This window comes from Felis catus, chromosome A2 (genome assembly GCF_018350175.1).
Source record: "Felis catus isolate Fca126 chromosome A2, F.catus_Fca126_mat1.0, whole genome shotgun sequence".
In the NCBI taxonomy this organism is placed as follows: Eukaryota; Metazoa; Chordata; class Mammalia; order Carnivora; family Felidae; genus Felis; species Felis catus.
In genome coordinates this window covers 4,703,100-4,730,352 of record NC_058369.1, presented here as the reverse complement: position 1 = coordinate 4,730,352, position 27,253 = coordinate 4,703,100, and the positions used below count along the sequence as shown (strand labels likewise).

General features: G+C 54.7%; 2 protein-coding genes across 16 annotated transcripts; one reads left to right on the top strand and one right to left on the bottom strand.

The window, feature by feature from the left end:
* The first annotated feature begins 406 nt into the window (after positions 1 to 406).
* Positions 407 to 11,806, top strand: KHSRP (KH-type splicing regulatory protein). Of its 2 annotated transcripts, XM_023244163.2 has the most exons (20): positions 407 to 766; positions 2,364 to 2,460; positions 3,074 to 3,112; positions 3,471 to 3,510; positions 4,437 to 4,486; positions 4,733 to 4,804; positions 5,683 to 5,740; positions 6,036 to 6,210; positions 6,397 to 6,495; positions 6,822 to 6,920; positions 7,034 to 7,136; positions 7,823 to 7,923; positions 8,051 to 8,195; positions 8,283 to 8,443; positions 8,541 to 8,650; positions 9,030 to 9,118; positions 9,226 to 9,423; positions 9,528 to 9,605; positions 9,697 to 9,857; positions 10,980 to 11,806. In XM_023244163.2, exons 1-20 carry the CDS (start codon positions 509 to 511, stop codon positions 10,986 to 10,988), a joined length of 2,142 nt encoding a protein of 713 aa, XP_023099931.1. In that variant the 5' UTR covers positions 407 to 508; the 3' UTR covers positions 10,989 to 11,806. The 2 variants fall into 2 exon arrangements, with proteins under 2 accessions (XP_023099931.1, XP_023099930.1); XM_023244162.2 differs by having other exon boundaries at positions 408 to 766; positions 9,697 to 11,806.
* On the bottom strand, positions 11,755 to 27,252 carry LOC102900269 (UMP-CMP kinase). 14 transcript variants are annotated; one of them, XM_045044647.1, is made up of 6 exons: positions 27,178 to 27,252; positions 24,779 to 24,892; positions 14,075 to 14,193; positions 12,849 to 12,995; positions 12,382 to 12,477; positions 11,755 to 11,901 (listed from the first exon to the last, which is right to left on the bottom strand). In XM_045044647.1, the coding sequence occupies exons 1-6, from the start codon at positions 27,233 to 27,235 to the stop codon at positions 11,755 to 11,757; spliced, it is 681 nt and encodes a 226-aa protein (XP_044900582.1). In that variant the 5' UTR covers positions 27,236 to 27,252. The 14 variants fall into 14 exon arrangements, 10 of the variants coding, with proteins under 10 accessions (XP_044900582.1, XP_044900578.1, XP_044900589.1 ...); XM_045044643.1 differs by lacking the exon at positions 27,178 to 27,252 and adding an exon at positions 25,354 to 26,913; XR_006589556.1 differs by lacking the exon at positions 27,178 to 27,252 and adding an exon at positions 26,935 to 27,110 and having other exon boundaries at positions 11,767 to 11,901; positions 12,382 to 12,428; positions 13,979 to 14,193.
* Between the last annotated feature and the right edge of the window lies 1 nt (position 27,253).

Here is a 27,253-nt window from a genome sequence, read left to right as displayed (position 1 = left end):
CTCACCTGGCGCCCGCCCAGCCTGTTGAAAGGGGCCTTTCGTCAGTCCCCTCCTTCCCGTCCACTTGACTCTCTGGAGCCGTCAATCCGGCTCTGAAGTCGCCCCGTAGTTCTGGAACTCCCGCTTCATTGGGCCTCCTGCCCTTTCGGGTCTCCTCGATTTGCCCGCCCAGGACCGGCAGCCGGCAGCCCACTGCCTACGAGAGCTGTCGGTCACGCGGCGCCTCCCGCCCACTGCCTCTCGCGGCACTCCGATTGGCCGCTCGCCTCCGGAGCCCGCGATTGGTGTCCCAGGAGCGGCGGCCGCCTCCCATTGGCCTGGCTGCGCCGTCCGTCACGCCGGCGGCGGGAGGGGGCGTCCCTCTCCCCCCTCGTCGTCTTCCCAGCCGCTGGGTTCCCAGAGTGCTCCGCGGCCGTGTGGAGCGAGGCCTTGTTCCCGCGTTGAGCCGCCGCCGCCGCCGCCTCCTCCTCAGCTTCAGCCTCCGCGCCAGGCCCGGCCCCGCCGCGCCATGTCGGACTACAGCACAGGAGGACCCCCGCCCGGGCCGCCGCCGCCCGCCGGCGGCGGCGGGGGAGCCGGGGGAGCGGGAGGCGCCGGGGGAGGCCCTCCGCCGGGCCCGCCGGGCGCGGGGGACCGGGGCGGCGGCGGCCCCGGCGGCGGCGGTCCGGGCGGGGGGTCGGCCGGGGGTCCCTCCCAGCCGCCCGGCGGGGGAGGCCCGGGGATCCGCAAGGACGCCTTCGCCGACGCCGTGCAGCGGGCCCGCCAGGTGAGGAGGCCGCGGGCCTGAGGGGCGCGCGCGGGCGGGGGAGGGGGCGGGGTCACGCGCGCGCGCGCGGGGTCGCGGGTGGGGGGGGGCGAGGCCGCCGCGGGGTCACGTGGGGCGGTAGGCGGGGGCCAGGGCCGCTCGGGGTGTCTCCCGTGGCCCCCAGCGGGTGACCCCCTGCAGGGGCATGGGGCGTCCGGGGGGTCGCCAGGAGTGGCCCCTGGATGTTCAGGGGGCTCCGGAAAGCGGGGACTCACTTAGGGAGCCCTCCTCTTAGGACACCCGAGGGCGTGCTCCCCTCTCCTGGAAGCAAAGTGTCCACCTTCCCCGGGGGACGGTCTTGCGTTGCCCTCATCTCCCCATCAGGGTAGAGGGCCCTGTTTGCCCCCAGCCCAGTCGCATTTTTGTCTGCTCCCCGGGAAGAAGGGACTTCGAGAGGAAAACAGCTCTTCCTCTTCAGCCTGGAAAGTGGAAGAGGGACCCTTCTGCTATCAGAGCGGCCGGGCACTTAGGCGAAATGGGGAGGGTAGGCATAGGGGCTGGCTCTTTTTGATGCTTCCGGTGCCTTGAAAGCGTGGTCTGCCTCTTTTGGAAAGGGGGGAGGGTCCCACCACTGTGTTTTGAGGCGTGATGGTAACGTGGAGGTGTCACATGCTGGTGTGACTGACCTCCTCGGCTCCATTTGCGGCCTCCCTACGTCCTGGAGGGAAGGAGGCCTGTAGAATGGGAGAACTTTGCCGCCCTCCCGGGAAGCCGACCAGCTGGGGGCCGTCTGAGTGCATTCCCGCAAGAGTGCTTTCCCTGGGTTGTTCAGTGCCTCCAGGGCAGAGTGGGAGGTCCCGTTAGGTGAACGCCCTGTTCCCCGCCCAGTGTGGTCTGTGTCTTTCTCACCTATGAGATGGGACAGGTAGGGTTCTAATGTGCACTGAATCTGGACGCCCACCCAAGCGCTTTAACTGAGAAGCAGTTGTAACGGGGCGAGTTAATAGGAAAAAGTCTTCATCCTAAGAGCTTTGCCTCCCAAGTGTTAAAAAAAAAAAAAAATGGGGAGAGGTGGAAGATAGATCCTCAGCTTAGCATCTGGTTTGTGTTTCTTTGGAAAACTTGTGATAATCCCACAAACGGACTCTGGTTTTAAATTTGTTGGATCAGGCTTGTTTGAAGTTGTTCTTCACGTGTCCAAAATGTAACGTGTGTGCCCCAAGAGGGTCTTTTGTTTTGGTGGAACGAAGGTTTCAGATGCCTTTAAGCAAAAACGTCCCTACAGTTTGTTCAACAGATACAAAGATTTTGAGGGTGAGGGAGATAAAGGAAAGTTGTGCTCTTGAACATCTCAGAAGAGTGGGGCTACAGTCACACGTTCTGGTTCCCTGGTTCCCTCGTGGAGGCAACCTGGGGACCCTCTCGAGAGCAGATCAGTGTGGCTTGCCCGTCGGATCACGAACAGCGTAGGTACAGATCTCATCCAGAAAGGGAGTTTTGAAATTCCTGGATGACTCTTGAACGCTGAGTCCTTGGGTAGGTTCCGAGAAGTTGAGCCGAGCACCAGGGAAGGTTGGGTTTTGGTGGTAATCTTGTGTGCTTACAATTTTGTTTCTAGATCGCAGCCAAAATTGGAGGCGACGCTGCTACCACAGTGAATAACAGCACTCCTGATTTTGGTTTTGGGGGCCAAAAGAGGCAGTTAGAAGATGGAGGTAACTGTAACTACCTGCTGGGAGGAAGGCCTGGGGGTAGCCTTTGTTCGGCTCAGAGTCAGGGGGAAGCCCACTGCCATTTGGTCTTTTAAAACCTCAGCAATCCCAGCTTTGTTCATTCTTTTTGTTCGGGCTGCCTTTCTGGGGTATCAGGTGGCTGAGAGGAGCAGATTGTGACTAGGTCCAAGTTGTAAGTTCTCAAGATTGTTCCTCCCCTTCTGGTAGGCTTGGGAAATGCTCACGGTTTTATCGAGGCCCCACAGAAGTGCAGTGTGGCTGGCCCTAGGGCATGCAGCACTGCCCACGGCAGCCAAAGTGATCAGTGTGGGGATCAGCCCAAACCGGACTTTCACCCAGGCCCTCCTTGCCCCTGGACTCGAGTGCTGCCATCCTTGTTCCCATTCGGAAGGACTGTTTCACCCTTAGTGCTGGTGGTGGGACTGATGGAAGTCTGTCCCTCTTCTGGGGTTGGTCCCTGCTACTCTCCTGTCTGGGCTCTGGGGGTGGGGGTGGGGGAGGGGGGGTTGTTTGCCAGGCCGTGTGGCACCAGCATCAGATTTGAGGCAGCTGTGGGTGGGTGGGTGCAGCATCTGACATCCTCTCTCTTTCACAGACCAACCGGAGAGCAAGAAACTGGCTTCCCAGGGAGACTGTAAGTCCATTGGATGATGCAGGCAGAGGGCAGTGTCAGGGTCTTAAGAGATTTTTAGGAGTCGGGAGCTGGAAGCTCTAGGCAGAGGGCATCTGTCCTTTGTGGAGGCTCTAGGTGTTCATCATCTGGGGTCCATGAGCTCTAGGGATCCCAGATTCCCCAGAGATTGAGGCAGGGACAGTCAGTGGGTGTGCTGATGTGAGGTGGGCTTATCACACTTGAGCGCTCAGGAAGGCTCAGAAGCACTCTAGTAAGTTCCAGCCACTCCTCACGCAGGCAGGAGTGCCGGGGGGCCAGCAGTGTTCAGGGTCCCAAGGAGGAGCCAGGCCAATCTTTGCTTTGGGTTTTCTCTCTGCAGCCATCAGTTCTCAACTTGGACCCATCCATCCTCCCCCCAGGTAAGTCGCGATTTGGAGAACGCTTGTTTCCTTGTCTGTCAGCTGTCTTCTGGCCTTCCTTGCTGATGTGGGGAGAGCTGTGTCTGGGGGTACACCGTTCTATGGCCTCGTCCCCACTGCTACTTGGCCAGAGAGAGGCCCAGGAGGCAGAGGAGCAGCATTTGCTCCTATGTTGGTCTGTGTGTAGGGCCTAGGGAGGGGAGGGGAGCACGTGGCCATGATGAAGGAGGGGGTGGTCTCTGTGCACTGTGGTGAGACCCTCAGCAGACAGCCATCTTCCCAGAAGGGCAGGGGGCTGGCCGTGGGTTTCTTGTCCGCTTTCTGCAAATGTTTGAGCCCTGAGAGCTGATGGGGCTTGGGGTTCTTAACTTTTTTGCCCCCCAGAACGAGTCCAGTGGATCTGACATAGAATTGTTTGTGAAGGACCACGTTGTTTCACTTTTTAATTACATAAAATATAGTAAGGGCTTACTAGAGAAAGGACATGAAAAAGATACAAATCTTTTTTCTTTTGAGTCTAGAGACCTGAAATGACTATTGGAATTCTGTAAACGTGTCTGAGTGTTTACAGAACACTCTTGTCCTGAATCAGTGGAACAGCACTAGTTCAGGGGCCACGCTGACCTCAACCAAGCCTCTCATGGCCCGAATGGGGAAGATGAGTCCTCGAGAGGTTGAGTGGCTTGCTGTGGGGAGAGGGGGTCCTGTACTCTCTTAGGATTCTGCTTAGGCCTGCCCTGGGTGGGAAGCAGGGCCAGAGGCTGGAAGCACCAAGGACCCTGCAGGTTAGGAGCTGTGGCCTAGGAACAGGTTAGGAGCTCTGGCTTCCAGCGGCCTTTTCTCCTGGAGGCTCTCCCGTCTCTTCCATTCCCCTCCCCCTGTCTTCTTTCCCACTTGAGACTGATTGTTACCATCTGTCTTTGCAGGACTTCAATGACAGAAGAGTACAGGGTCCCAGATGGCATGGTGGGACTAAGTGAGTGGGTCACTGTGGGATGCCCATCACACCCTGTCAGGGACCGCGCCCTGGGAGCCCCTGTTGGCCCAGAGCCTTTGGTCTGAGCAGGCCTCCTGTAGTCCGCTCCGCTCTCACCTGTCCACTCTGGGCCGGGAGGATGGTGGAGCTCTCTGGGGAGGGGAGGCCAGGAACCCCTGCCACAGTCTTCTCAGCGCTAGGGTACCCTCACCAATCCTTTCTATTTTTTCCTTTTTCTCCACCTAGTCATTGGCAGAGGAGGTGAACAGATTAACAAAATCCAGCAGGATTCAGGCTGCAAAGTCCAGATCTCTCCAGGTAGGAGAGCCAGACTTGTGTCACGACGGGCGTGGGGGGTTGGGCTGGACTCCGACAGGACAGAAGTGAGATGGGTTGGTGTTCACCGAGTGCTTTCTGTGTGCCGGGCTCAGGGCAGGGTCTCCACTCGTACAGCACAGTGCCCTGCGGTGTGGCTGCAACTTTGGTTTCTTCCATTGTACGCTTGCAGGGGGAGGGCTGAGGTGGAGAGTCGAAAATTGAATATAGGAAGTCTTGTTCTAGGGGCGCCTGGGTGGCTCCGTTGATAAAGCGTCTGACTCTTGATCTTAGCTCAGGTCTTGATCTCAGGGTCGAGAGTACAAGCCCCGCATTGGGCTCCATGCTGGGTTTGGAGCCTACTTTAAAAAAAAAAAAAAAAAGTCTTGTTTTAGATCCTGCTCTAAGCGATTAGTTAAGTCACCATCTGAACTAAGCACCTGGTGGAAAATCAGTGAGAACGTGTGAAGCAGGGAGGTGCCTTCAAGGGAACGACTTTGAGGCCAGGCCTAGATTTGAAGGCCAGGCAAGGACTGCTGTGCAGGGGTGTCTGAGGACTTGCTCTGACGTAGTGGGCTTCATAGGCCGTGGAGAGTGCATGTGTGGTCCTCAACGGTGGCAGAAGTGGCCTAGGTTCAGGACATCTCCTTCTATCTCGTCTTTGTCCCTGAAAGATCTGTCTCCTTTCCTGGACTGTGAGCTTCCTGACCTTGGTCTTGCATAGAGTAGCCTCCCGGGTGTTTGGCAAGGTAGTGGTTTGTCAGGCCACTGAATGGTGGCAGAAGTGGCCACTGGTAGTGCAACTTTCGTCATCTCCATAGAAAGCCTTTCTCCGGTGTCCACAGACTCAGAAAGGCATTGACCCTGTTTCTTTTCTCCAGACAGCGGTGGCCTACCAGAGCGCAGCGTATCCTTGACAGGAGCCCCGGAGTCTGTCCAGTAAGTCCCTTGCTGGGCCCTTGTGATGAGGGGAACAAGCAGAAGGTCTCTCCATCCTTTGGAAAGTTGGGGGCGTCGCCCTCGCCGGGGACTGTACTGATTTTCGATTCCCCTGACTCCGAAGATCTGGGAAAACAACCCGAATGGCCCCAGCCCTAGCCCCGGGGATGGACCCTCTTCCTCGTCGTCATTTGCCAGACACGCGTGTCGGACTCACCTTCTTCCCTTTGAGCTGGACGGGGCTGTCAGGCCAGTACTCTCTCAGGTGTCTCAGTCCCAGTCTTCTCCTTCCCAGGAAAGCAAAGATGATGCTGGATGACATCGTCTCTCGGGGTCGTGGGGGCCCCCCAGGACAGTTCCACGACAATGCCAACGGGGGCCAGAACGGCACTGTACAGGAGATCATGATCCCCGCAGGGAAGGCTGGCCTGGTCATCGGCAAAGGTGGCGAGACCATTAAGCAGCTGCAGGTGAGGGCTGGGACGGAAGCTCCTCCTGTCCCAGGAAAGTCTCCTTCCTGCATCTGCGTGTGCATACCCCGCCGGCTGCTTTGCCAGAGCCTCTTACCCTCGTGGTCATATCTGCCCCACCCACGTGCACTAGCCCCAGAAAGTCCTTTGAAAGCCCAGCACTGACTCTCCACATTGGTTGTGAAGGAAAGAGCTGGAGTGAAGATGATTTTAATTCAAGATGGCTCCCAGAACACAAACGTGGACAAGCCTCTTCGCATCATTGGGGATCCTTACAAAGTGCAGGTGAGAACCCCGGGGTGTTGGGGCACCTGGAGAAGTGAGCGACAGATGGGGCTCGGGATTTGATTGAAAGGGGAAGCAGTATTCGAGAGCGCTCTCATGCTGAGCTGTCCCTCCCAGTGCTGGACACAAGTAAGAGGCCTAAACTCTGATCTTTCATTTTCCTATCTGGAAAATGGGGGTTGCTGGCCATCCTTCCTCCTTCCTCTCGGGACAGCAGGGCAGGAGCTCAGCGGGGCGCTGATGGGCTCAGCCTCGGCCCGTGGGCCCTTGGGTGGTGGGATGCCGGGGAACGGTGTTGGAGTAGAGCGTGCCCTGTGTGTTTGCAGCAAGCCTGCGAGATGGTGATGGACATCCTCCGGGAGCGTGACCAGGGTGGCTTTGGGGACCGGAACGAGTACGGATCCCGGATTGGTGGGGGCATTGACGTGAGTGCAGGCCTCCCCCGATAATGGAGGGCCATGGGCTGGGTGCAGTGGGCGGAGGGCGCCACAGCTGCGGGGACAGGACCCAGCTGGACCCTCCCCCACCCCTTCCTCAGGTGCCGGTGCCCAGGCATTCTGTCGGGGTGGTTATTGGCCGGAGCGGAGAGATGATCAAGAAGATCCAGAATGATGCTGGCGTGCGGATACAGTTTAAGCAAGGTCAGGGGCTTCGCCGAACAGATGAGTTGGCTGGAGGGTGACTGTGCCACCAGCTGTGTCCTAGGGATTCTTCCGAGAGTCCGCTGAGATGCCTTGGTACTGCGGTGTGAACCTTGTTGAGTTTGGGACCTCCTTGTGGTGCCTCCTTCGCCACAGTGGAAGAGGGCACAGCCATGTGAGAGAGTTGCTGAGGGACACACTTCCCAACACATTTCTGAAGTCCAAAGGCGATGTCTTCTGTCACCCGATCTGTCCCTTTTCCTCTTCCCTACCACGTAGCCCATCCTGACTGGGGGCAGCCTGGACCAGATCAGATCACTGCCCCAGCTCAGTCTCCCAAGTGGCAGGCCTGTGGGGAGGAAGGATTGCTCTGTTGCCTTTCAGAGGTCTATTGTCCTTTTTAGCTCAGTAAAAGGCACCTATTAGTCCTGGGGTGCCCTAAACAGGAAGAAGCCTCGGCTGCCACCCTGTCCTCAGTGGTCGGTTTTCTCATCTGGAAATGTGGGCCCACCGGCATTTCCCGCCCGCTCCTCAATACTTGGGAGCGTGGTGAGCGGCAGTTTGAGCCCGAGATATTTCTGACACCTGGCTTGGCATGATGTCTACCTCGCAGAGGCGGTGTTATGGGGGCTTGGCGTTGTGCTTTTCCTTAAAATCCATCTCTGTTCTGTGGGTGCCGGCTTCAGATGATGGGACAGGTCCCGAGAAGATAGCTCACATAATGGGGCCCCCAGACCGGTGTGAGCACGCAGCACGGATCATCAATGATCTCCTCCAGAGCCTCAGGGTAGGTGACACTGGGATGTGCGGCCAACAGCTGGTGGGTGCAGAGGGGGGCTGGCCCGGCCCCACCAGAGGAGTCCAGGGGCCAGGCTGGCTTTCTGTGTTCACTCCCTCTCCTCCCTGTCTTGCAGAGTGGACCCCCAGGCCCTCCAGGGGGTCCTGGCATGCCCCCGGGGGGCCGGGGGCGAGGAAGGGGCCAAGGCAACTGGGGCCCCCCTGGTGGAGAGATGACCTTCTCCATCCCCACTCACAAGTGTGGGCTGGTCATCGGCCGAGGTGAGTAGGCCCCACCTGCGCCCCACATGCACTCCACTCCTCTCCTGCCCTCTCCTGCCCGCCCTTCACTGCCTGTGGCTCCCACAGGTGGCGAAAATGTGAAAGCCATAAACCAGCAGACAGGCGCCTTTGTGGAGATCTCCCGGCAGCTGCCGCCCAACGGGGACCCCAATTTCAAATTGTTCATCATCCGGGGCTCACCCCAACAGATTGACCACGCCAAACAGCTCATTGAGGAAAAGATTGAGGTGGGCTCGGGAGGGCTTCTTAGAGCCTGGACCCGGCTCCTGTTTCTCAACCGCCCCCCCCTTCCTTCCACTGACCATCTGCTTCTCCTTCCTCCAGGGCCCCCTCTGCCCAGTTGGACCAGGCCCAGGGGGACCAGGCCCTGCCGGCCCCATGGGGCCCTTCAACCCCGGGCCTTTCAACCAGGGGCCACCTGGGGCTCCCCCGCAGTGAGTATTGGTCTCCGCCTCCTGGGATTTGGGGCTCAGGGGCTGCTGTGCTGGCAGGAAGAGCCACGGGCCCCGTTTTCACTCACATCAAGATGTGCTAATGGTCTCGGCCCTAGGCACGGCCCAGCCCAGCCTCCTGTTCCATAGACAGCACAGATGTTGACCGTAGTCTCCCACCTAACGGGCAAACTCATGGACGTTGTATTTGGGGGACTTTCACATCCCAGAGCAGCACAGTGTGTCTCTTTTGGCATTGATCGTCTCGCCTTTTCCTGGGCGAGGAGCCTGTGGCCAGGCCTGGGCCCCTTTCCTGCCAGCCGGGCCTGCCCCCGTGGAGCGACAGTCCCGGCTCACCCGTCGCCCCTTCTCTGTCCTGCAGTGCGGGGGGGCCGCCTCCTCACCAGTACCCACCCCAGGGCTGGGGCAATACCTACCCCCAGTGGCAGCCACCTGCTCCTCACGACCCAAGTAAGTAGGCTGCCCAGATGAGGGGCAGGGCAGGGCGTGGCTGCCCCGGTGGGGAGGGCAGGGCTGGCCTCCCGCACCGCCCCTCAGCCCACGCCACCCTCCCACAGATAAAGCTGCAGCCGCCGCAGACCCCAATGCCGCCTGGGCCGCCTACTACTCACACTACTACCAGCAGCCCCCAGGCCCCGTGCCCGGCCCTGCGCCAGCCCCCGCGGCCCCACCTGCCCAGGGGGAGCCCCCTCAGCCCCCACCCGCCGGCCAGTCGGACTACACTAAGGCCTGGGAAGAGTATTACAAGAAGATTGGTGAGTGTGCGGGCGACCTCGGGGGCTCAGGCCGGAGGCTGGTGAGAGGCAGCCAGGTCCCGGTGCCGTCCGTCCTCTGACCTCCCGCCGCCTCCCTCCTGCAGGCCAGCAGCCCCAGCAGCCCGGAGCACCGCCACAACAGGACTACACGAAGGCCTGGGAGGAGTACTACAAGAAGCAGGGTGAGCTGCTGGGGGCTCTGGGGGCGGGGCAGCGCTGGGTCCAGGTCCTCCGGCTCCTGGCCTCACTCGCTCACCCTCTGCTTGCCCGCAGCTCAAGTGGCCACCGGAGGGGGTCCGGGAGCTCCCCCAGGCTCCCAGCCAGACTACAGTGCCGCCTGGGCTGAATATTACAGACAGCAGGCCGCTTACTACGGACAGACTCCAGGTCCCGGCGGCCCCCAGCCTCCACCCACACAGCAGGGACAGCAGCAGGCAAGTGGGAATTGCCACCCTCCTCCTCCTCCTTTTTCCTTCCAACCCCCGGCCACCGTCCATCCTGCCTTAGTGGGTAGCGCCGGAAATCCCTTCCCCTGCGGGGTGTGTCCTTGATGCCTGCAGCGGGGGCCGTGTGGCCAGAGGTCTCCGGGAGTCCCCACGAGCTGGGGAAGTGTGCGCTGGGTCCAGAGGTTAAACGAAGAGGCCTCCCTGCGCCGGCCCGCTTGTTCCTGTGTCACGCTGTCGCGATGCTGGGGGAGAGCGCGAAACCAATACAAGGTGGAACTGTTGAACTGGTGGGTAGTCCTGGGGGTGGGGGGGCAGGCCAGCGGCACAGACGTCGGTCGCCATCCTGGCTGCTCGCTCGCTCACTCAAAATCTGGCCACTCGGGAAGAAAACGGATGTGTTTTCCCCTCTCCGCGTTACTTTTTTGGGTTTTGTTCCTGGCATTCTTTTATTTTTAACCCCACGGTCTTTCCCCCGTGTCCAAGTGACTGTGTGTTGCAGGCGGCCCCCGCGCGGGTCAGCCCTGGCTCTGCTGGGACTCGGGGAGCTTGCCAAGGGGGCCGGCCCCAGGGCCCCCCCCCCCGCACCCCCTTCTCCGCCCCCCTCCCCGGGCTCTGCCTCCTCCGCTCTCGCGCCTGCCTCTGTGTCCCGGTTTTGTCTGTGAAGTGGGCATGACGATCGCCGCCACCTTCCAACCTACCTCACAGGGGTGTTGTGGGGACACCGTGATCTCTGACATTGTCATGTTGTGATGCGCCGGAGCACCTGCCTTCCTGAGGACAGAGGGCACCCCTCCTCCCTCCCAAACCCCAAGCGCGCTTCTCTCCTTCTCTCCCCCCCCCCCCCCCCCGCTCTGTCTCTGCGGCTCCCCCCACCCCGCTTCTCTCCTCCTGGTCTTTACGTCACTCTTTCTCCTCCTCCTCCTCCTCCTCCATCAAGGAGCCAGTCTGACTTCGGCCGAGTTCCCCGGAGCACTTGCCTAGACAGTTACAGCTCGCCACAGGTTCAGGGGAGGGGCTTCCTGGCCCCCTCCTCGCCACCGTCCCCCCCAGTCTCCCGCCCCTTCCTCCCCTCCCCGTAGTGACCGATTCCTATCTCTTCCCTCTCCGCAGGCTCAATGAATCGAATGAATGTGAACTTCTTCATCTGTGAAAATCTTTTATTATTTTTTTTCCATTTTGTTCTGTTTGGGGGCTTTTTTGTGTTCTTTTTTTTTTTTTTCCCTCGTTTGTTTGGCGAGAGAGCGATGGCTGCCGTGGGGGGTGCTGGGGGCGCCCTCGCTGTGAGTGGCTTGGAGGTCATGCCCCAGGCGATGCTGGGCTCTCACTCTCTCGCTCATTCTGTGTGTCTCATGCTTTTTTTCTTTCAAAATTGGGATCTTTCATGTTGAGCCAGCCATAGAAGATAGAATTAAATCTCTGCCAAAAAAAAAAAAAAATTTAAATATAAAAAACACAAAAAGCAAACAAAACCTATAAAATTATATATATATATATAAAAATCTCTATCCCTTCCTGAAACTGCCTCTTTCAGGGGAAAGCAATTCATTTTCTTCCTACCACCCTTGGCCCTCTTCGTGTTTTTAAAATAAACTTTTAAAAAGGAAAAAAAGTCACTCTTGCTATTTCTTTTTTTTAGTTAGAGTTGGAACATTCCTTGGACCAGGTGTTGCTATTTCAGGACCCCCCCTTCTCCCCCCTCAGTCGAGCCCCTCGGCCTCTGCTCCTCCTCTTTCCTCCCGCCTCGCTCGGCTCCCCTGCAGCCCCTCCCGCCGCCCCCCTCCCACCCCACCCCCCCTCCCGGGACTGGTCTTGTGTTTCAACTGTTCAAGAGGACATTGAAACTGAAAACAAATTGAGAACAAAACAAAAAATTGTATGGCAGTTTTTACTTTTTATCGCTCGTTTTTAACTTCACAAATAAATGATAACAAAACCTCCCCGTGTCTGCTGGGTGCCGTCTCTTTCTCTCCTCTCTCCCCCTGTAGAGTTTTGAAGCAGATGTTTGTTCGTTCTTTATAGATGTTGTAAAAGCCTGATAATGGTGATTGGAAATTACAAGCTTTGTGTTGTGTTTTTTCTTTCTTTCTTTCTTTCTTTCTTTCTTTTTTTTTTTTTTAAAGAAAAAGAATTATAAGAAAAAATAGTTTTCTGCAGGCGCATTGTGCTTTCCTAACCCCCTCCCCTTTTTTTGGTTAAATAAAGTGCTTTTTGTCTAAAAACTGCGTGCTGGCCGCAGTTGTGTTTGTAGAGGAAACAAGTTGAAGAGAAACAGGGGTTGGCCTCTAAGAGTGGGGTGTGGGCCCCCCGAAGACTGCCCTTCTTGGGTTGCCTTGCAGAAAGGGCAATAGCAGGTTGAGCCCGGTTCCCTCTGGGAACATGGGGAGCAAGGCACCCGGGAGGGTCCCTGGGGACAGGTGTTTCCATGGATGCAGCCCGCCAGCACAGCAAACCCATGGCTGTGCCTCTCGGGAGTCGTCGTCCCCCCCCCCCCCCCCCCCGCCTTGATGCGCACCTGGCTGGGTCCTAGTCTGTCAGCGTCCCCCCAGGCGGAAACCTGGGCTGTGAAGGGAAATGGCCCGAGTTCCAGTGCTTGGTGTGCGGCCGTGGCCTCCCAAGGATGAGGACGGGAGATGGGAGAGTGAGCTGAGGGGCCATCTGAGCTGTCTGGCCCAGGGGTACCCATCTTGAGACATACTAGATGGCTGTAGGGTGCCTTTTGAGTGTCTAGTTGGATGCTAACACAGATGCGGTTTCCCATTCAGGATCCAGAGGCCCCAAGGGCAGCACCACTGGAGCCCTCAACAGCTCACAGCCCCCCCAGGGCCTCATCCAGATTTGTTAGGAACCTACCCCTGTGGGTGGTGGCCCCCAATCAGCCCACCCTCGTGCTGCCTTGGCCCAGAAAGGGGCTGTCAGTCTGGGGTCTCCTGGGGAGTCAGCTTGGGTTAAAGCCTGGCCTCCTGTCACCAGGTCTCTTACCTCACAGGCCCTGCACCCCTTCTGAGCCCTGTGTGGCCTCTGGGATGAGGGGAGAAGCAAGAGCCCCCAGCCCCTCCCGTCACTGCAGCCTTTCAGTGACAGAGCAGCACTGGGCAGAATGTCTTCTGGAGCTGCTTCTGCCAAGATCTAGAAGAGGGGGAGCAAGAGGTCAGTTCTGAGTGGCAGCAGGGACCCTGTCCTCCACCCCTCCACTGAGGCGGAAGCAGGTTAGCAGGCCTCTTCACTAAGAGCCCACAGAGGATCGGGAGGTGTGATGCCAGAGCCATGCGAGTGACAGAAGAGGGAAGTGGGTCAGTCAGGAAGGCTGCAACACAGCGTTCCGTATCACAGCTGGCCACTCGGCCACCCGAGCCCGGTGGAGACCCTGTCCCCTGGAGCAGGCCTCGGGAGGGAGGATGGTGTGGGGGAACTGCCTCCTCCAGGCTGCTGCCCTCGCATCCCACCCTCGGCGGTGAGAGCCGGTTGCACAGGGCGCTTCATCTTAGGCTCTGCAGCACTCCTACCTTCCACCGGAGAGAAACTGGGTGGGTCACTTTAATAATTAAAATATCCCTGGGGTGCCTGGGTGGCTCTGTCGGTTGAGCTTCTGGCCTCAGCTCAGGTCACCATCTCACAGTCTGTGAGTTCAAGCCCTGCATCCGGCTCTGTGCTGACAGTTCGGAGGCTGGAGCCTGCTTCGGGTTCTGTGTCTCCCTCTCTCTCTGCCCCTCCCCTGCTTGTGCTCTCTTTCTCTAAGATAAATAAACATTAAAAAAAGAATTAAAATATCCCTGCTCCCCACCCCCACCCCCCTGCCCCAAGAATATATATGGCTGGATAGGAGTTGAGCCACGGTTAATGTGGTTAACGGGTTGTCATAATCCTAGGTTTTGTAGATACATTCTAAAATGTATTTAATGTTGCAGTTCTGGAGACAGTCACTCTGTTTAGACCGAAACGTCATAGCTGGAAGGCCACGGCCTGTGCTTATTACTGCCCAGTGGAAGAAATGAAAGTCCCAGAGTACACGCTGGGGAAACAGGCCCAGGGAGGTCCAGGATGTGGGGCCCTGGCATGACCCCTGCATTGTTCCCCTGGGGGGTTGGGGGTGAGTGGCAAGCAGGGAGTACCCGCGTTTCGGAGCAGGTTGTTCTGCTGGTAGGAGGTCAAGACTGGCTCGCACAGGGTGTCGTATGTCTCTAGGCCCTGGCGGAGGGCCGACTCACAGTCACGAACCCGGTGCTCCTTCTGGCCCCGATGCCACACTCTGCAGACCATCGCATCCATGGAGCAATCAAACATGATGAGGTCTGGGGCCCGGCCCACCTAGGCACCCACAAAGGGGCTGGATGAGGAAAAGGCAAGGTGCAGTGGCTCCCTGACCAACCCCCCCACCCCACCGACCCCGAGATCAGGAGTCTAGGATTGTGCGGGCCCCCCCTGGGTGCATCTTGGTTTTTTTAGCTCCAAGTATGTGTTTTACGTGTTCATTTTTTTGGATGGGTAGGACATTGGCAGAGCTCATCAGTAAACAACGCTAACAGGGAAGAGTGAAGACTTGCTTCCTCACCATCCCCAGCCACCCGGTTTCAGCCTCCCAGGAGTTGTTTCTTGTGTCTCAGTCTGGAGTTATTTTAGGCATATACCATACAAACAAATTGGCTCTGATGTCCTTTTTCCTCCTTTTTTGTACAAGTGGTGAAGATACTGATTTGCCTTCAATCCTGTTCGCTCCGTATCACAAGATGACTCCGTGTCGGCACATTAAGGAAGTTCCTGATTGTTACAGAATTCTGCTCTATGGATGTACCGTTTCTTAGTTCTAGGTTGGTGGATATTTGAATTGAAATATTCCTTCCAAGATGGATTTAAGCAGTCTTCAATTTCCTTCCTTTTGCCCAGATACTTCGCTGGGCAAGGCAGAGTCCCCAGCTCACCACTGCCCATACCACTGCCCTCCCCTCCCTGACTGGTCTCAGGAAGACCTTCCTAGATCTCCATGGCCGCCCACTGTGAGCTCTACCTGCTACTAGTTCCTCCAGAATTTCCTTGTAAAATAGACTCCACTGGTGCATTAAAAACAAAACAAAAACCAAGTGGGACTCATTCCAGGAAAGCAAGGATGGTTCAATACAATTTATTGTATTCACATCAGAGGGAAAAGTCATATGATCATCCTCATAAACACAGAAAGGGCAATTAACAAAGTTCAGCATGCATTCCAGATTCTTTAAGAGGGTAGGAATTGATAAATATCTTCAGCCAGGATCTTAATGGAAACTTGCTTCCGCACTAAATTGGGAACAAAATAAAATTGCCCACTCTTGCTCCTGTGACCTAGTAAGGTATAAGAAGGTTCGCTAAAGCAATGAGATTACGGAAATCAATTTGAGAGACCTGAATTTGAAAGAAGGGGGTAAAACAATGTCTGTTTGCAGATGATGTGATTATATTTTCGGAAAACTCAAGAAAATCAACAAACTAGTGTAGACTTTAGAGAATTTGACAAAATAGCAGGATATAGCGTTAACACGGAAGTCTGTAGCCCACGTGTATACGAAAATCACCAGTTAGAAAAGAAGGCCCCATTTGCAACAGCAACAAGATGAAATATAAAATGCTCAGGCAAGGGGCGCCCGGGGGTTCAGTCAGTTAAGCATCTGACTTCAGCTCAGGTCATGATCTCACAGTTCGTGAGTTCGAGCCCCGCGTCGGGCTCTGTGCTGACAGCTCTGAGCCTGGAGCCTGCTTCCGATTCTGTGTCTCCCTCTCTGTCTGCCACTCACACTCCGTTTCTCTCTCTCTCCCTCAAAAATAAACATTAACTTTAAAAAGTGCTCAGACAAAACTTTTCCAGAAATGTGCAGTCTTAAGGACAACCTCTAAGGAAAAGTTGGACAAAATACTCCTAAATGATTCAAAGGAGACTTGAACAAGAGGAAGATATAAATGTGCCTGGATAGGAAGACCACATCGTAAAGGAGGTGAGCGTTCTCAGATTAGTTTATAATTGCTTTTTTTTTTTTAATGTTTATTTATTTTTGAGACAGAGAGAGACAGAGCACGAGTGGGGGAGGGGTAGAGAGAGAGGGAAACACAGAATCTGAAGCAGGCTCCAGGCTCTGAGCTGTCAGCACGGAGCCCGACACAGGGCTGGAACCCATGAACTGTGAGATCATGACCTGAGCCGAAGTCGGACGCTTAACCGACTGCGCCACCCAGGCGCCCCTCAAATTAGTTTATAATTTCAACATGATAAGATAGTTTTTAGTCTAATTGGTTCATTCTAACATTCAAATACAAAAACAAGCAGAAAATGGCCAGAAGAACGTAGGCAAAGTGCAGCAAGATGGTGGGCGTGAGACAGGAACTACTCAGCCCCACCAGCTACTGAAACCTATTAAAGCCACCATACCTGAAACAGCAGTGCGCAGGGGCACAAACAGACCCCTGGAACAAAATGGAATCCAGAAATTAACCCAAGGATAATGTGGAATGTTGTATGGTGAGGGTGGCATCCCCCCAAAATGGAGAAAGGACAGGCTTTCAACCGGATGACCCTGGGACAACTAGATCACAATTTGGAAAAAGATCAAATTGAACCCTTACCGCATCCCCAAAACTAAGATGAGTCCCAAATGGATCAGAGATAGAAATGTAAGAAATAAGGTAATACAGGGGTGCCTGGGTGGCTTGGTCGGTTAAGCATCCGACTTTGGCTCAGGTCATGATCTCATGGTCCGTGGGTTTGAGCCCTGCATTGGGCTCTGTGCTGACAGCTCAGAGCATGGAGCCTGCTTCGAGTTCCCTCTCTCTCTGCCCCTCCCCTGCTCGTGCCCTGTTTCTGTCACACTCTCTCTCTCTCAAAAATTAATATTAAAAAATAAAATAAAACAAAATAAAAATAAAATAAAATAAAGAAAATAAATAAGGTAATACAAGTGCTAAATAAGCCATGAATGGATCCCCTTATAAGCCTAGGATTGGGGGCGGGGGGGAGTCTTAAAGTCTAAGAAGAAATAACAAAATATTGATAAATATGATTTAAAAATTTTTAAATAGGGGTGCCTGGGTGGCTCAGTTGGTTGAGCATCTGACTTTGGCTCAGGTCATAATCTCGTGGTTTGTGAGTTCAAGCCCTGCCTCGGGCTCTATGCTGACAGCTCAGAGCCAGGAGCCTGCTTCCGATTCTGTGTCTCCCTCTCTCTCTGCCCCCCCCCCCCATGCTCCATCTCTCTCTGTCTCTCAAAGATACATAAATGTTAAAAAAAATTTAAATAACTTATACATGGCAAACAGATACCATAAAGTGAGGTCAAAAGATAATTGACAAAGTGGGGGGCTAATAGCCCTACTATATAAAGAGTTCCTAGAAATCAAGGAGAAAAGACCAACAATCTGTCTTTTTAAAACAAAGATAGCTAAAGATTGATAAAGAGCACCCCGAAGAAATTAAAACGGTCCTTAAACTTTGGGGAAGATGTGTGATCTCACTCATAGTAAGAGAAATGCCCATTTCAAACTACCCCCAAATGCCGTTTCACACCTAACAAGTCAGAAGAACACCCAGAAGTTTGGCAGTATCCTCTGTTGGTTGTAGGTGTGAGGAAAGGACCTTTTCCTCTATCGCTGGTGGCAATGCAAAAGAGTGTGGTGACAGCTCGCAAAATGGCGGACACGTTTCTCTTTAGCAAACCCACCCTGAAGAACCTATGAAAAGATCCTAGCAAAAAATACGAAATGACACGCCAAGGTCATTTCGTGCGACACTGTAGTGAGTGGCACAAGACTGCAAACAGCTTCTTGTCTGTCAATAAATTGTCCCACGATTTATGGTCTGTGGTCCTACAAGTACTAACTCAGCTAAATAAACAATGGATGTACCACACAACGGATACTAGTTATAGAAGGGGACAAGGAAGTCGTCAACGCGGATAGAAGATCTTCGAGATACATTGTAAAGTTTTTAAAAATGAAGATTAGTATGTACAGAACGCCAATTTTCGTGTGGGGAGGATCTCTGTGTCACACACACACACACACACACACACACACACACACACACACACACTTGCTTCATATTTGCAAAATAAACACCAGCAAAGGGACAAACCAAAAACTAATGAGAGGGGCGCCTGGGTGGTTCAGTCGCTTAAGTGTCCGACTCTTGATTTCAGCTCGGGTCATGATCTCACAGTTTGTGAGTTCGGGCCCCAAGCTGGGCTCTGCGCTGACGTGTGGAGCCTGCTTGGGATTCTCCCCCCTCCCTCTCTCCCTGCCCCTCCCCTGCTCCTCTCCCACTCTCTCAAAATAAGTGAATAAACTTAAAAAAAAAACAAAAACAAAAACAAAAAAACCAAAAAACTAATGAGAATAGTTCCCCATGGCGGAAAAGAGTGGACAGGAAAGGTTGGAAACAAGCTCTCTCCGAGCATACCTTTTTATGTGGCTCTGACTTTGATCCGACTTCTGCTCAGGTCATGATCTCACCTCCCGGTTTGTGGGTTCGAGCCCTGAGTCAGGCTCTGTGCTGACAGCTCAGAGCCTGGAGACTGCTTCCAATTCTCTGTTTCCCTCTCTCTCTCTGCTCCTCCCCCACTCATGCTCTGTCTCTCAAAAATAAACGTTAAAAAAAAAAAAAAGAAAGCACTCCCTAATATCCCAAACCAAATTGAAAGAAATGTCCCCCCACTGAATGTCACTTTCATGCATAACTACACAGAAAAAAATAATTACTCCAGGCAACTCGGTGTTTTTATTACACATCCGCAGTGAGGAATATTATAAGGAAAATCAGAGCTGCAGAGAATCTTAAACTTCCTTGAGTCGTTTTATTCTTAGTGGTTCAGACTGGTGTATTCCTGGCAAGCTATTTTGCAGCTAATGGAATAATGAGAAGGACTGTGTTAATGGCTTTAGGAGTCAAACATTTTAGGAAAAGAGAAAAAATCATGGTCATGTTCATTGTAAACTGGAAGCATCAGTATGAACTTGTGATTCCCCCTGCCCCCTTCGCTGGCAGGGCCTGGAAAATGACAACTCAGTGGCGATGAGTACCCCTCACACCCAGACTGGACCCTCACCCCCACCCCAATAAAAGGAGTTCCTTCGAGGCATGGCCAGTTCTAGGACCCGTCAGGAAATGTGAAAAGTCGTGCTGGAGATCGGAAGACACACATGTCAGCGAGAAGGGGCTCCCCCTGACCAAAGACGTGACAGCTGACCCATGAGTTCCTAGTGATGAGAGAGAACAAGACAAAGGCAGACAGCAATAACCAGCCTCATGGTTGCCCTTGGAAGTCACTAGGACGCCAAGGCCTGAGTCTGAAAAATGGCCGTCCGAGGAAGGACGGAGAGGCAGAGCTTGAGTGGGGGAGGGTCAGAGAGCGAGGGAGACACAGAATCCCAAGCAGGTTCCAGGCTCTGAGCTGTCAGCACAGAGCCCGACGCGGGGCTCGAACCCACGAACTGTGAGATCATGACCTGAGCTGAAGTCAGACACTCAACCGACTGAGCCCCCCAGGCGCCCCCACACTTGAACGTATGTATTTAAAAGATAAACCAGCCACGTCGAAGAGACGCCTAAGCACTGTGTGCCACCCAACAGAAGTTCACGTCAATGCCTGTGAAGCGTGAAGAAATGACATCTGAGTCCCAAACAAGACTCTAGACCCACCACCAATTTACAGGAAATCTAGGGGAGGAGAGGAACGTGGTAAAAAATGCGTTGCAATCAACAAAATCCAGGCTGGGAGACATAAGGAGACCCGAACATGTGCCTTCTTCAGTAAACAATCTCAAGGAAACCAAAGCAGCAGGGATGGAACAAGCACCTACAGATGACCAGGAATGTGACAGAGAGTGACCAGCTGCAGTGTCAGCCTTACGTGAATCCTCATTAAAACCAGGGGTAAGAAGAACAAGATTTTGAGGTTGTTCACCGGAAATCTGAATAGCGATCAGCTATTTGATGATATGAAAGATATTAAGATCATGGAAGCATTCTGATTCTACAGACGCCTTCATCTTTTAGAAAATATATACTGAAAGTGGGGCGCCGGTGGGGGGGGCTCAGTCGGTTGGGCATCCGACTTCGGCCCAGGTCATGATCTCGCGGTTTGTGAGTTCGAGCCCCGCGTCGCGCTCTGTGCTGACAGCTCAGAGCCTGGAGCCTGCTTTGGTCCTGTGTCTCCCTCTCTCTCTGCCCCTCCCCTGCTCATGCTCTGTCTTTCAGAAAGAAAGAAAAAGAAAGAAAGAAAGAAAGAAAGAAAGAAAGAAAGGGAGGGAGGGAGGGAGAGAGAGAGAGAGAGAGAGAGAAAGAAAGAAAGAAAGAAAGAAAGAAAGAAAGAAAGAAAGAAAGAAAGAAAGAAAGGAAGGAAAGGAAGGAAAGGAAGAAAGAAATGGAAAATATATACTCAAAGTGGGGCGCCCGGGTGGCTAAGTCAATTAAGCATCCAACTTCGGCTCAGGTCATGATCTCACGGTTCATGAGTTCAAGCCCCGCGTCGGGCTCTGTGCTGACAGCTCAGAGCCTGGAGCCTGCTTGGGATTCTGTTCTCCCTCTCTCTCTCCCACTACCACCCACCCCCCTCTCTCTCAGAAATAAACATTATATATATATATATATATATATATATATATATATATATATATATACTGGCATATTTACAGATTTTTTTTTTTTAAAAGCACAAGATGTATTGAACCTGAATCTGAGTGCGCTGGGAGTTAACTTTGCATGTGCAGCACAAATGAGAGACAGAGAGATGAGTTAGATAATACCACGAGGCAGGAAGCCCCGGGAAAAATCCCGAACGTGAACCGCTCTACAGGATAACGGACCCAGACCAGTCAAAGGCCGGAAGGACTAAGCAAGCCGGGCGGCCTTCCCTCCTCAGATTAGGAGACACCTAGCATGGTGTGGGCCTTGTCCTACTCGCAAATCTCACCAGAGATCAAAGAGACATTCTTCAGACACTGGGGAAACTCAGAGGTGGCCTGGACATCAAATGGTCTCAAGGCATGAATGTTAATCATCTCAGGAGCGGCTGGGTGACGGAGCGCCCATAATGGGATCTGGAATCTGTTTCAATTTTTTTTTTTTTTTTTTTTTTTTTTACTGTTTACTTATTTTTGAGAGAGAGAGAGAGAGAAAGAGAGAGAGAAAGTGCAAGTGGGGGAGGGGCAGAGAAAGCTGGAGACACATAATCCGAACCAGGCTCCAGGCTCTAGGCTCTGAGCTGTCAGCACAGAGCCCGACGTGGGGCTCAAACCCACGAACTACGAGATTGTGACCTGAGCTGAAGTTGGATGCTTAACCCACTGAGCCACCCAGGTGCCCCTGGGAATCTGCTTCAAAGCGCACAGTCAGCAATCGCGAGAAGACGTTTTGGCATAGATACAGCAAGTGTGACCGGACCTCGATGATGCTTCGATCTGCTGACGTGGAGATCCCTTAGATCCCCTAGATCCAACTATGTACGTGTTTGAAATCTGGCATCACAAAAATACCAAGGACTTCCTTGCTGGCTTTTCCACTCGGGGGGCACGCGCACCCCCAAATGCCACAAAGACCTCTCTTCCTGGTGAGGACGGAGTGCGAGGCTTCACGGGGTCAACTTTCATAGACTGACTGGCCTGGACTTCACTGTCAGCCCTGTTATCTCACACCGCATCCCTCCAGCTGCCTTTTTCTACTTTTTTTGTGTGGGGTCAGGAGAGGGGGAAGGGTTTTTGTGAGGGGGGGCGGGGAGGAGGGCAACGAGTACTTTGGCAAATAGAAAGGGAGCATCACTTGCTCTGGAGGTAAGTGTAAAATCGAATACTTAGCGACGCAAAGAGCCCGGTTGTGATACCAGACGCCCATAGAAGAAGATGTTACCACTAGGGGGACCTGGGTGAAGGGTACAGGGCAATTTCCTGTGAGCCTGTAATTTATCAACACATTTAAAAGAAATACATAATTATTTAAAAATGTCTTATGGGGCGCCTGGGTGGCTCAGTCGATTAAGCGTCTGACTTCGGCTCAGGTCGTGGTCTCACAGTTCATGAGTTCGAGCCCCACGTTGGGCTCTGTGCTGACAGCTGGGAGCCTGGAGCCTGTTTTGGATTCTGTGTCTCCCTCTCCTTCTGCCCCTCCCCTGCTCACGCTCTGTCTCTCTTCCTCTCTTAAAAATAAACATCCAAAAAAAAAATTTTTTTTAAATCTGTCGTGAACAGGGGAGCTTCCTTGCAGGTTAACACTTTGGGGGGAACATCGACTCAGAGAAATGACCTCCCGTGTCTGGGCGTTTCAGGGAGACGGTTCACGGATGCTCCAACGAAATCCAACCGGATTATGATAATCTAGGCTGCACAAGTGTTATCTGGTCCTCCTCACTGCCCCTTGTGCACAGTGCAGCCTGGCAGGGAGTCGCCATGTGTTCACAGGCCACAGGCCACCCACCACGGGCCTCGGCTCCCCCCAGCTTGTGTTCTCGGACAGGTGCACAGGTGACTGAAGCAATCTTGGAAACAGACGGGAAACCGTCCCAGGAAGAAGCCTTCCCCACCTTCCCCACATGGAAAAGAGGCTTGTAGCATTTCTGTCCACATTCACAGATGATGGACCTGAGGCTCGGGAAGCCAGGTCTTGTGCGGATTACAGACAGGTGGAGAAAGTGACCGAGCGTGACCTGAGTGCCAGTCTCCTTGGCTCCAAAGCCAGTGTCTGAACTAGGCTGGCCAGCCTCCTAAGGGGCAGGAGCCAACCTCAAGTAACCTGCCCTCCATGGGCCTCGATTTCCCTGTCTGTAAAATGGGGCATTGATCTCCCTAGAAGATGTCATTTCACCTTGGCTTCCTGTGAATTTCACCACCTTGGCCCCGAGAAACCCCCCAGCAGTGTTTTGAATGTCCAGAGAGGGAGAACAGGAATGGCAAAGAGAAGGATCCCCAGACTTCTGGAGTGCTGGCTTCAAGCCAGACCCACTGCACTGACTCACACCACAGGTGGAGCTAAAACACTCAGGCCTGGCAGGGTCCAGGTTGAAGGGCCAAGTTGGTGGCCTCCAGGGATACCTGGACAGACCCAAGGCAGGGGCCTACAGGGTCCTCAAAGGCCAACATGGGGCCGGCAGCTCACAGAGATCTAGAAAATTCTCCGCAGTGAAAATCCACTCTCATAACCCAGGCCTGTTTGTTTCGTCACTTCTGGCAGCCACGTGGGTACGAGGAAGGCATGTGTTCTGTTCCTCTTAGCATAAAACCACAACGCGAGCAGGATCCTAATGGCAGGTGGCGCTCGGCCTCCATGATGGAGGAGCAACCCTCCGTGGGAGTAGGGGGACCCTGGTGGGGGGGGGGGAAGCAGAGAGGGAACCCCTGCTGACATGGTTAACATCTAGGCCTCGAGACCAACTGTGTGACCCAGGCAAGTTGCCCGATCCCTCTGTAAAAAAGCAGGATGCTTACGGTGCAAGAAACGCTTTTCTGGAATGTTCCAAAAGCTCAGAGCTCATCCGTGTAGTGTCAAGAACAGCCCTGAGCTCAGGAAAAAGCTCGAGATGCATTCATGCTGCTGTTGCCATGGGGACATGCAGGCCCCACGTTGCCAAGTCAGGCCCTTTGCAAGGGAAGCCGGGAGTTCTGACGTGGCCTCTCTCGATATTTGAAGGGTGGCCACTGCTGCAGAAAAAAACTCTTAAAAATGCTGTAGGGATGGGACGCTGGGGTGGCTCAGCCGGCCAAGCCCCCGCCTCTTGATTTCAGCTCAGGTGAGGATTTCACAGTTCGTGGGTTCGAGCCCCAAGTTGGGCTCTGTGCTTGGCAGCTCAGAGCCTGCTTGAGATTCTCTCTCTGCCCCTCCCGGCTTGGTCACTCTCTCAAAGAAATAAGCTTAAAAAAAAAAAATTTTTTTTTTAATGCCATAGGGTCCAAACCGCTGGCCCGGGGCTGCTGAGGACAGAGAAATTCATTAGCTCGGCTTTTGCCCTCAGAGCTCCCAGACCAGGAGAGGGAACCCATTCCATTGCCCTGGAAGTCACTGCCAGGAGCCCGACAGGACTGCTCCCGTGCAGGTGCTAACAGAGGGCAGGGCCCCGCCTGCCCACGAGGATAGCGGCCCCAGCCCTCGGTGGTGACGTCGGTTTGGTTCCCGCCTGCGCTTCTCTGAAGGCATTTCAACGGCATCTGGCAAGTTCCAGAAAAGCCCGGGGCCCGACAACCCACCACAGTTCCTCTTGTCCTGCTCGGCCATTTCCGGACTCTCCAGCCACGGCTGTTCAGGGGCCTGGGTGGGCCTTTCCAGGAAGTCAGCGCTGCCGGCAGAAGTAACCTGAAGACCGAGTGTGACTTGCCAACGCGGGCTGGCTCCTCTTCTCGCTGCTCAGTTGTCCCACGTCCTCGCTTTGAGGAGGCCACCGGGGCCACCCAACTCAAACAGCCCGCGTGTGTCCCTCGGGGACGTCATTCTGTCTTCTGCTCTTTGCTGCCTTCACTGCTGCCAGAAACGTCTCAGCTTCATTCGGCAAGTCACGTGTTGGTCAGTGTCTGTCTACCGGCAGGGACTGAGTCTGTCTCGTGAACGCCTAAGGACAGGGTCTGTTCTCAGACCATTTGGGGACAGGTGGCTGAATAACTCCATCTTTATGGCCCAGGGATGATGCTAAACCCATGCGCTACTCAGGGGGCAAATGATCCGTGTGCAGGAAAAGATTAGTATGACTTTGTCCCTGCCCTCAGAGAGCTCGGCAGCTAGCCACCAACAGTGGCTAGAAGCTTCCAACAGTCTTCTGACTGTCCCTTGAAAATCTAAAACTCCAGTCCACACCCCCCCTCCCGCCGCCGCCAACTGCTCTCCCCAGTCTTATCCCTTCCGATCTCCACCCAAGGTGGGGAGGGAGAGTAGCTCCACACTTCACCACATTCTCACACACCCTGGGGTCACTCACAATGCGCTCCAACTCCTTGGCCTGCTTCAGCTTCCAAGGGAAGCCGTCGGTGAGGAAGGCCCAGCTCTCTTGGCACGACAGCATGGTGTTGCTGATCAGGTCTGTGATGATGCCCTGGGAAGGAGAGGGGTGTTGGGTTTGGTGCCCCAGGCTCCCCCACCCCCACCCCCACGTGGCCACTTTGTCAAGTTTTCTCCCTTGGCCTGGACTTCTGGTGAATTCAGAAGAGCCCTTGCCCTGGCCAGTGCCTGGGGTTCTAGGTCTGCCCTGGTGCCCCAGGGCCACTCTGATGCACTGAGGCCATCTACAGGGGCTGGTGGCTGCCGTGTGCCAGGCTCGCGAGGTCTCATTCATTTATCACTACCTTCTTACGGGTAGATACAGGGGTGACCTTCATTTTCCAGGTAAGGGAACGGGCACAGGAGGGGCCAGTTGATATACATGCCCAAGGTCACAAAAGGAATAAATACGAGCTAACTTTACTGTTTGTTAAATGTCAGGCACTCCACCAAGTGCTTTATGAGAATGACGTCAGCCAACTGTCCCTACAGACGCCAGCTGGTCTCCCATCTTACAGGTGAGGACACAGAGGCTCAGTGCAGCAAAGCTGTGGCCAGGCCGGGAGCCAGAACCTTCTGGGCCTATCTGCTTCCACAGGGTTTCCAGGGAAGGTACCTCCTCCTTCCCTCTGCCCCTGTGCCTGTGAGCTTTCACCATGGGCATCAGGAGCCCCTGCAGCATGATGTCACAGGCCCCCCAGCCCCACTGGGTCCTGCATTGGCCCTCTTGGGTCAGCAGCTGGCCCAGTCCAACGTGGCAAAAGCCATATTTGGTCGCCATGTTCTTGTACCGTGTCCCTTTGCCACAACCTGGGCCACCCATCACGAAGACGATCAGAGCGGACTTGAGGATGTCTGGGGGGCCCAGGGAAGAGGTGGGGAGAGGGTTTGATGCCTACAGGAGCCAACACACGCTGAGGTGACTGTGTCCACAGCTTAGTGTGTGTCCTTGGGTGAGTGACACTGGACACAGGTCTCCTGGAATACCCACTTGGCTATGCCCTAGGGTGGCATCTGGGGGTGCACATCCATGCCCAATGGTACACTCAGGCATGGCATCGTTAGTTCTGTTACAGGTAGCCGGGAGGATGTGAACTTGAGCAGGCCAGGCCTTCTGCACACAGCATCTCCTTGAAGAATCTCAGTGACTCTACTATCCCATCTTACACTTGAGGAAACAGGCTCAGAGTGGGGCGGGGACTCGCCCATCCCCCAGACTTATCCCACGCCACCCTCCTCTTCCTTCACGCTGGTCCAGCCCCAGGGGCCTCTTCTGTCCCTTGAACTTGCCAAACTTATCCTTCTCCTGCTGTCCTGTGCCCCGCCTCCTCCCTGCTGCAGTAAGTCCCTGCTCCTCTTCCTTCAGGTCACAGCCGACCTGTCAGACTCCAAGAGCCTCCCACCCCATCGTTCCATCTCAGAGCCCCATTTCTTCCACAGCAACAGCCACGATTAGTAACGATTTCGCCTGTTTATTTGCTCTTGCTTCTCTCCCCAGCCAGACTCTACTCCATGAGGGCAAGGACTGTTTCTGTCTTGCTGGTCCCAATATTTCTAATAGTTGGCACGGTTCCTGACATATAGTAGTGGGCGATGAGTAAATAAATGCACGCCCATGGCTACCAGGCATGTCTGTGGAGTGTGGTAGTTTATAGCGCAATTTTGCTGTCTTGCTTCCTTCCGCCTTTGCTTAGTGAATTCCTAGGCATTCCACGGGGCGGAGCATAAACCTCCCCTCTTCCCGGAGCCCTCAGAGCGGACGCCTCTTTCCCTGTGGCTCCCCTGTCCCCTCCTGCTCGTAGATCCCATTTTCTGAGACCGCCTCCTTCACTACGCTGTAATCTCCAGGAGGCCAGGGAGCTAGTTTGACACGTTCACCGTGGAGTGCCCAGAACCTGGCACAGCAGGTGCTCAAGTGGATCAAAGAAGGGCTGATCCTTGAGCATGTGCAGTTGTGTTACCACCACGGGTGGGTGGGGGTCATGCGCACACCTGAACTTGGGGTGTGGGGCACCTGTATGTACCTCCCTCATGCCCTTCATAGCCTCCTTACTTCCCCCCAATGATCCAGCCCCTCCCCGCCCCCCGCGATGTTACCCTCCTCCTGGATCTCAAGGCCCTGCCCTTGTGGGGCAGCTTGGACTTGCACAGACCCATCCCGTCAGCGGCCCGTGGAGTGGTCGCGCCCCACCCCCACCCAGGCTCTGACGCCTCCTGGCTCGGCTCAGCGTCACAAGGGCCCGATCGTTTGGCGAGATGATGAGGTCTCCCAGGGGCAGAAGGAGGAAATGACCCTAAAGAGGCTCAGGTGGAGCCGTGGCAGCTAGCCGCAAAAGAGACCTCGGTCGCTATGGTGACGCGGCCTCCTTGGGCGCACTTCCGGAGCGGAGTGGCGCATGCGCGAGGCGCGCGAGAG

What these genes read in the sequence shown, in the direction of transcription:
- KHSRP (XM_023244162.2), top strand. Translation starts at nt 509, where the DNA reads ATGTCGGACTACAGCACAGGAGGACCCCCGCCCGGGCCGCCGCCGCCC. An exon ending in AGATGGCATGGTGGGACTAA is followed by an intron (nt 4,487 to 4,732) that starts GTGAGTGGGTCA and finishes TTCTCCACCTAG; the next exon opens with TCATTGGCAGAGGAGGTGAA. An exon ending in GGAGTACTACAAGAAGCAGG is followed by an intron (nt 9,606 to 9,696) that starts GTGAGCTGCTGG and finishes GCTTGCCCGCAG; the next exon opens with CTCAAGTGGCCACCGGAGGG.
- LOC102900269 (XM_045044643.1), bottom strand. Translation starts at nt 25,660, where the DNA reads ATGGGTGGCCCAGGTTGTGGCAAAGGGACACGGTACAAGAACATGGCG. An exon ending in GGAGCACCGGGTTCGTGACT is followed by an intron (nt 12,996 to 14,074) that starts GTGAGTCGGCCC and finishes CCCCTCTTCTAG; the next exon opens with ATCTTGGCAGAAGCAGCTCC. An exon ending in ACAGACTAGGACCCAGCCAG is followed by an intron (nt 11,902 to 12,381) that starts GTGCGCATCAAG and finishes CACCATTATCAG; the next exon opens with GCTTTTACAACATCTATAAA.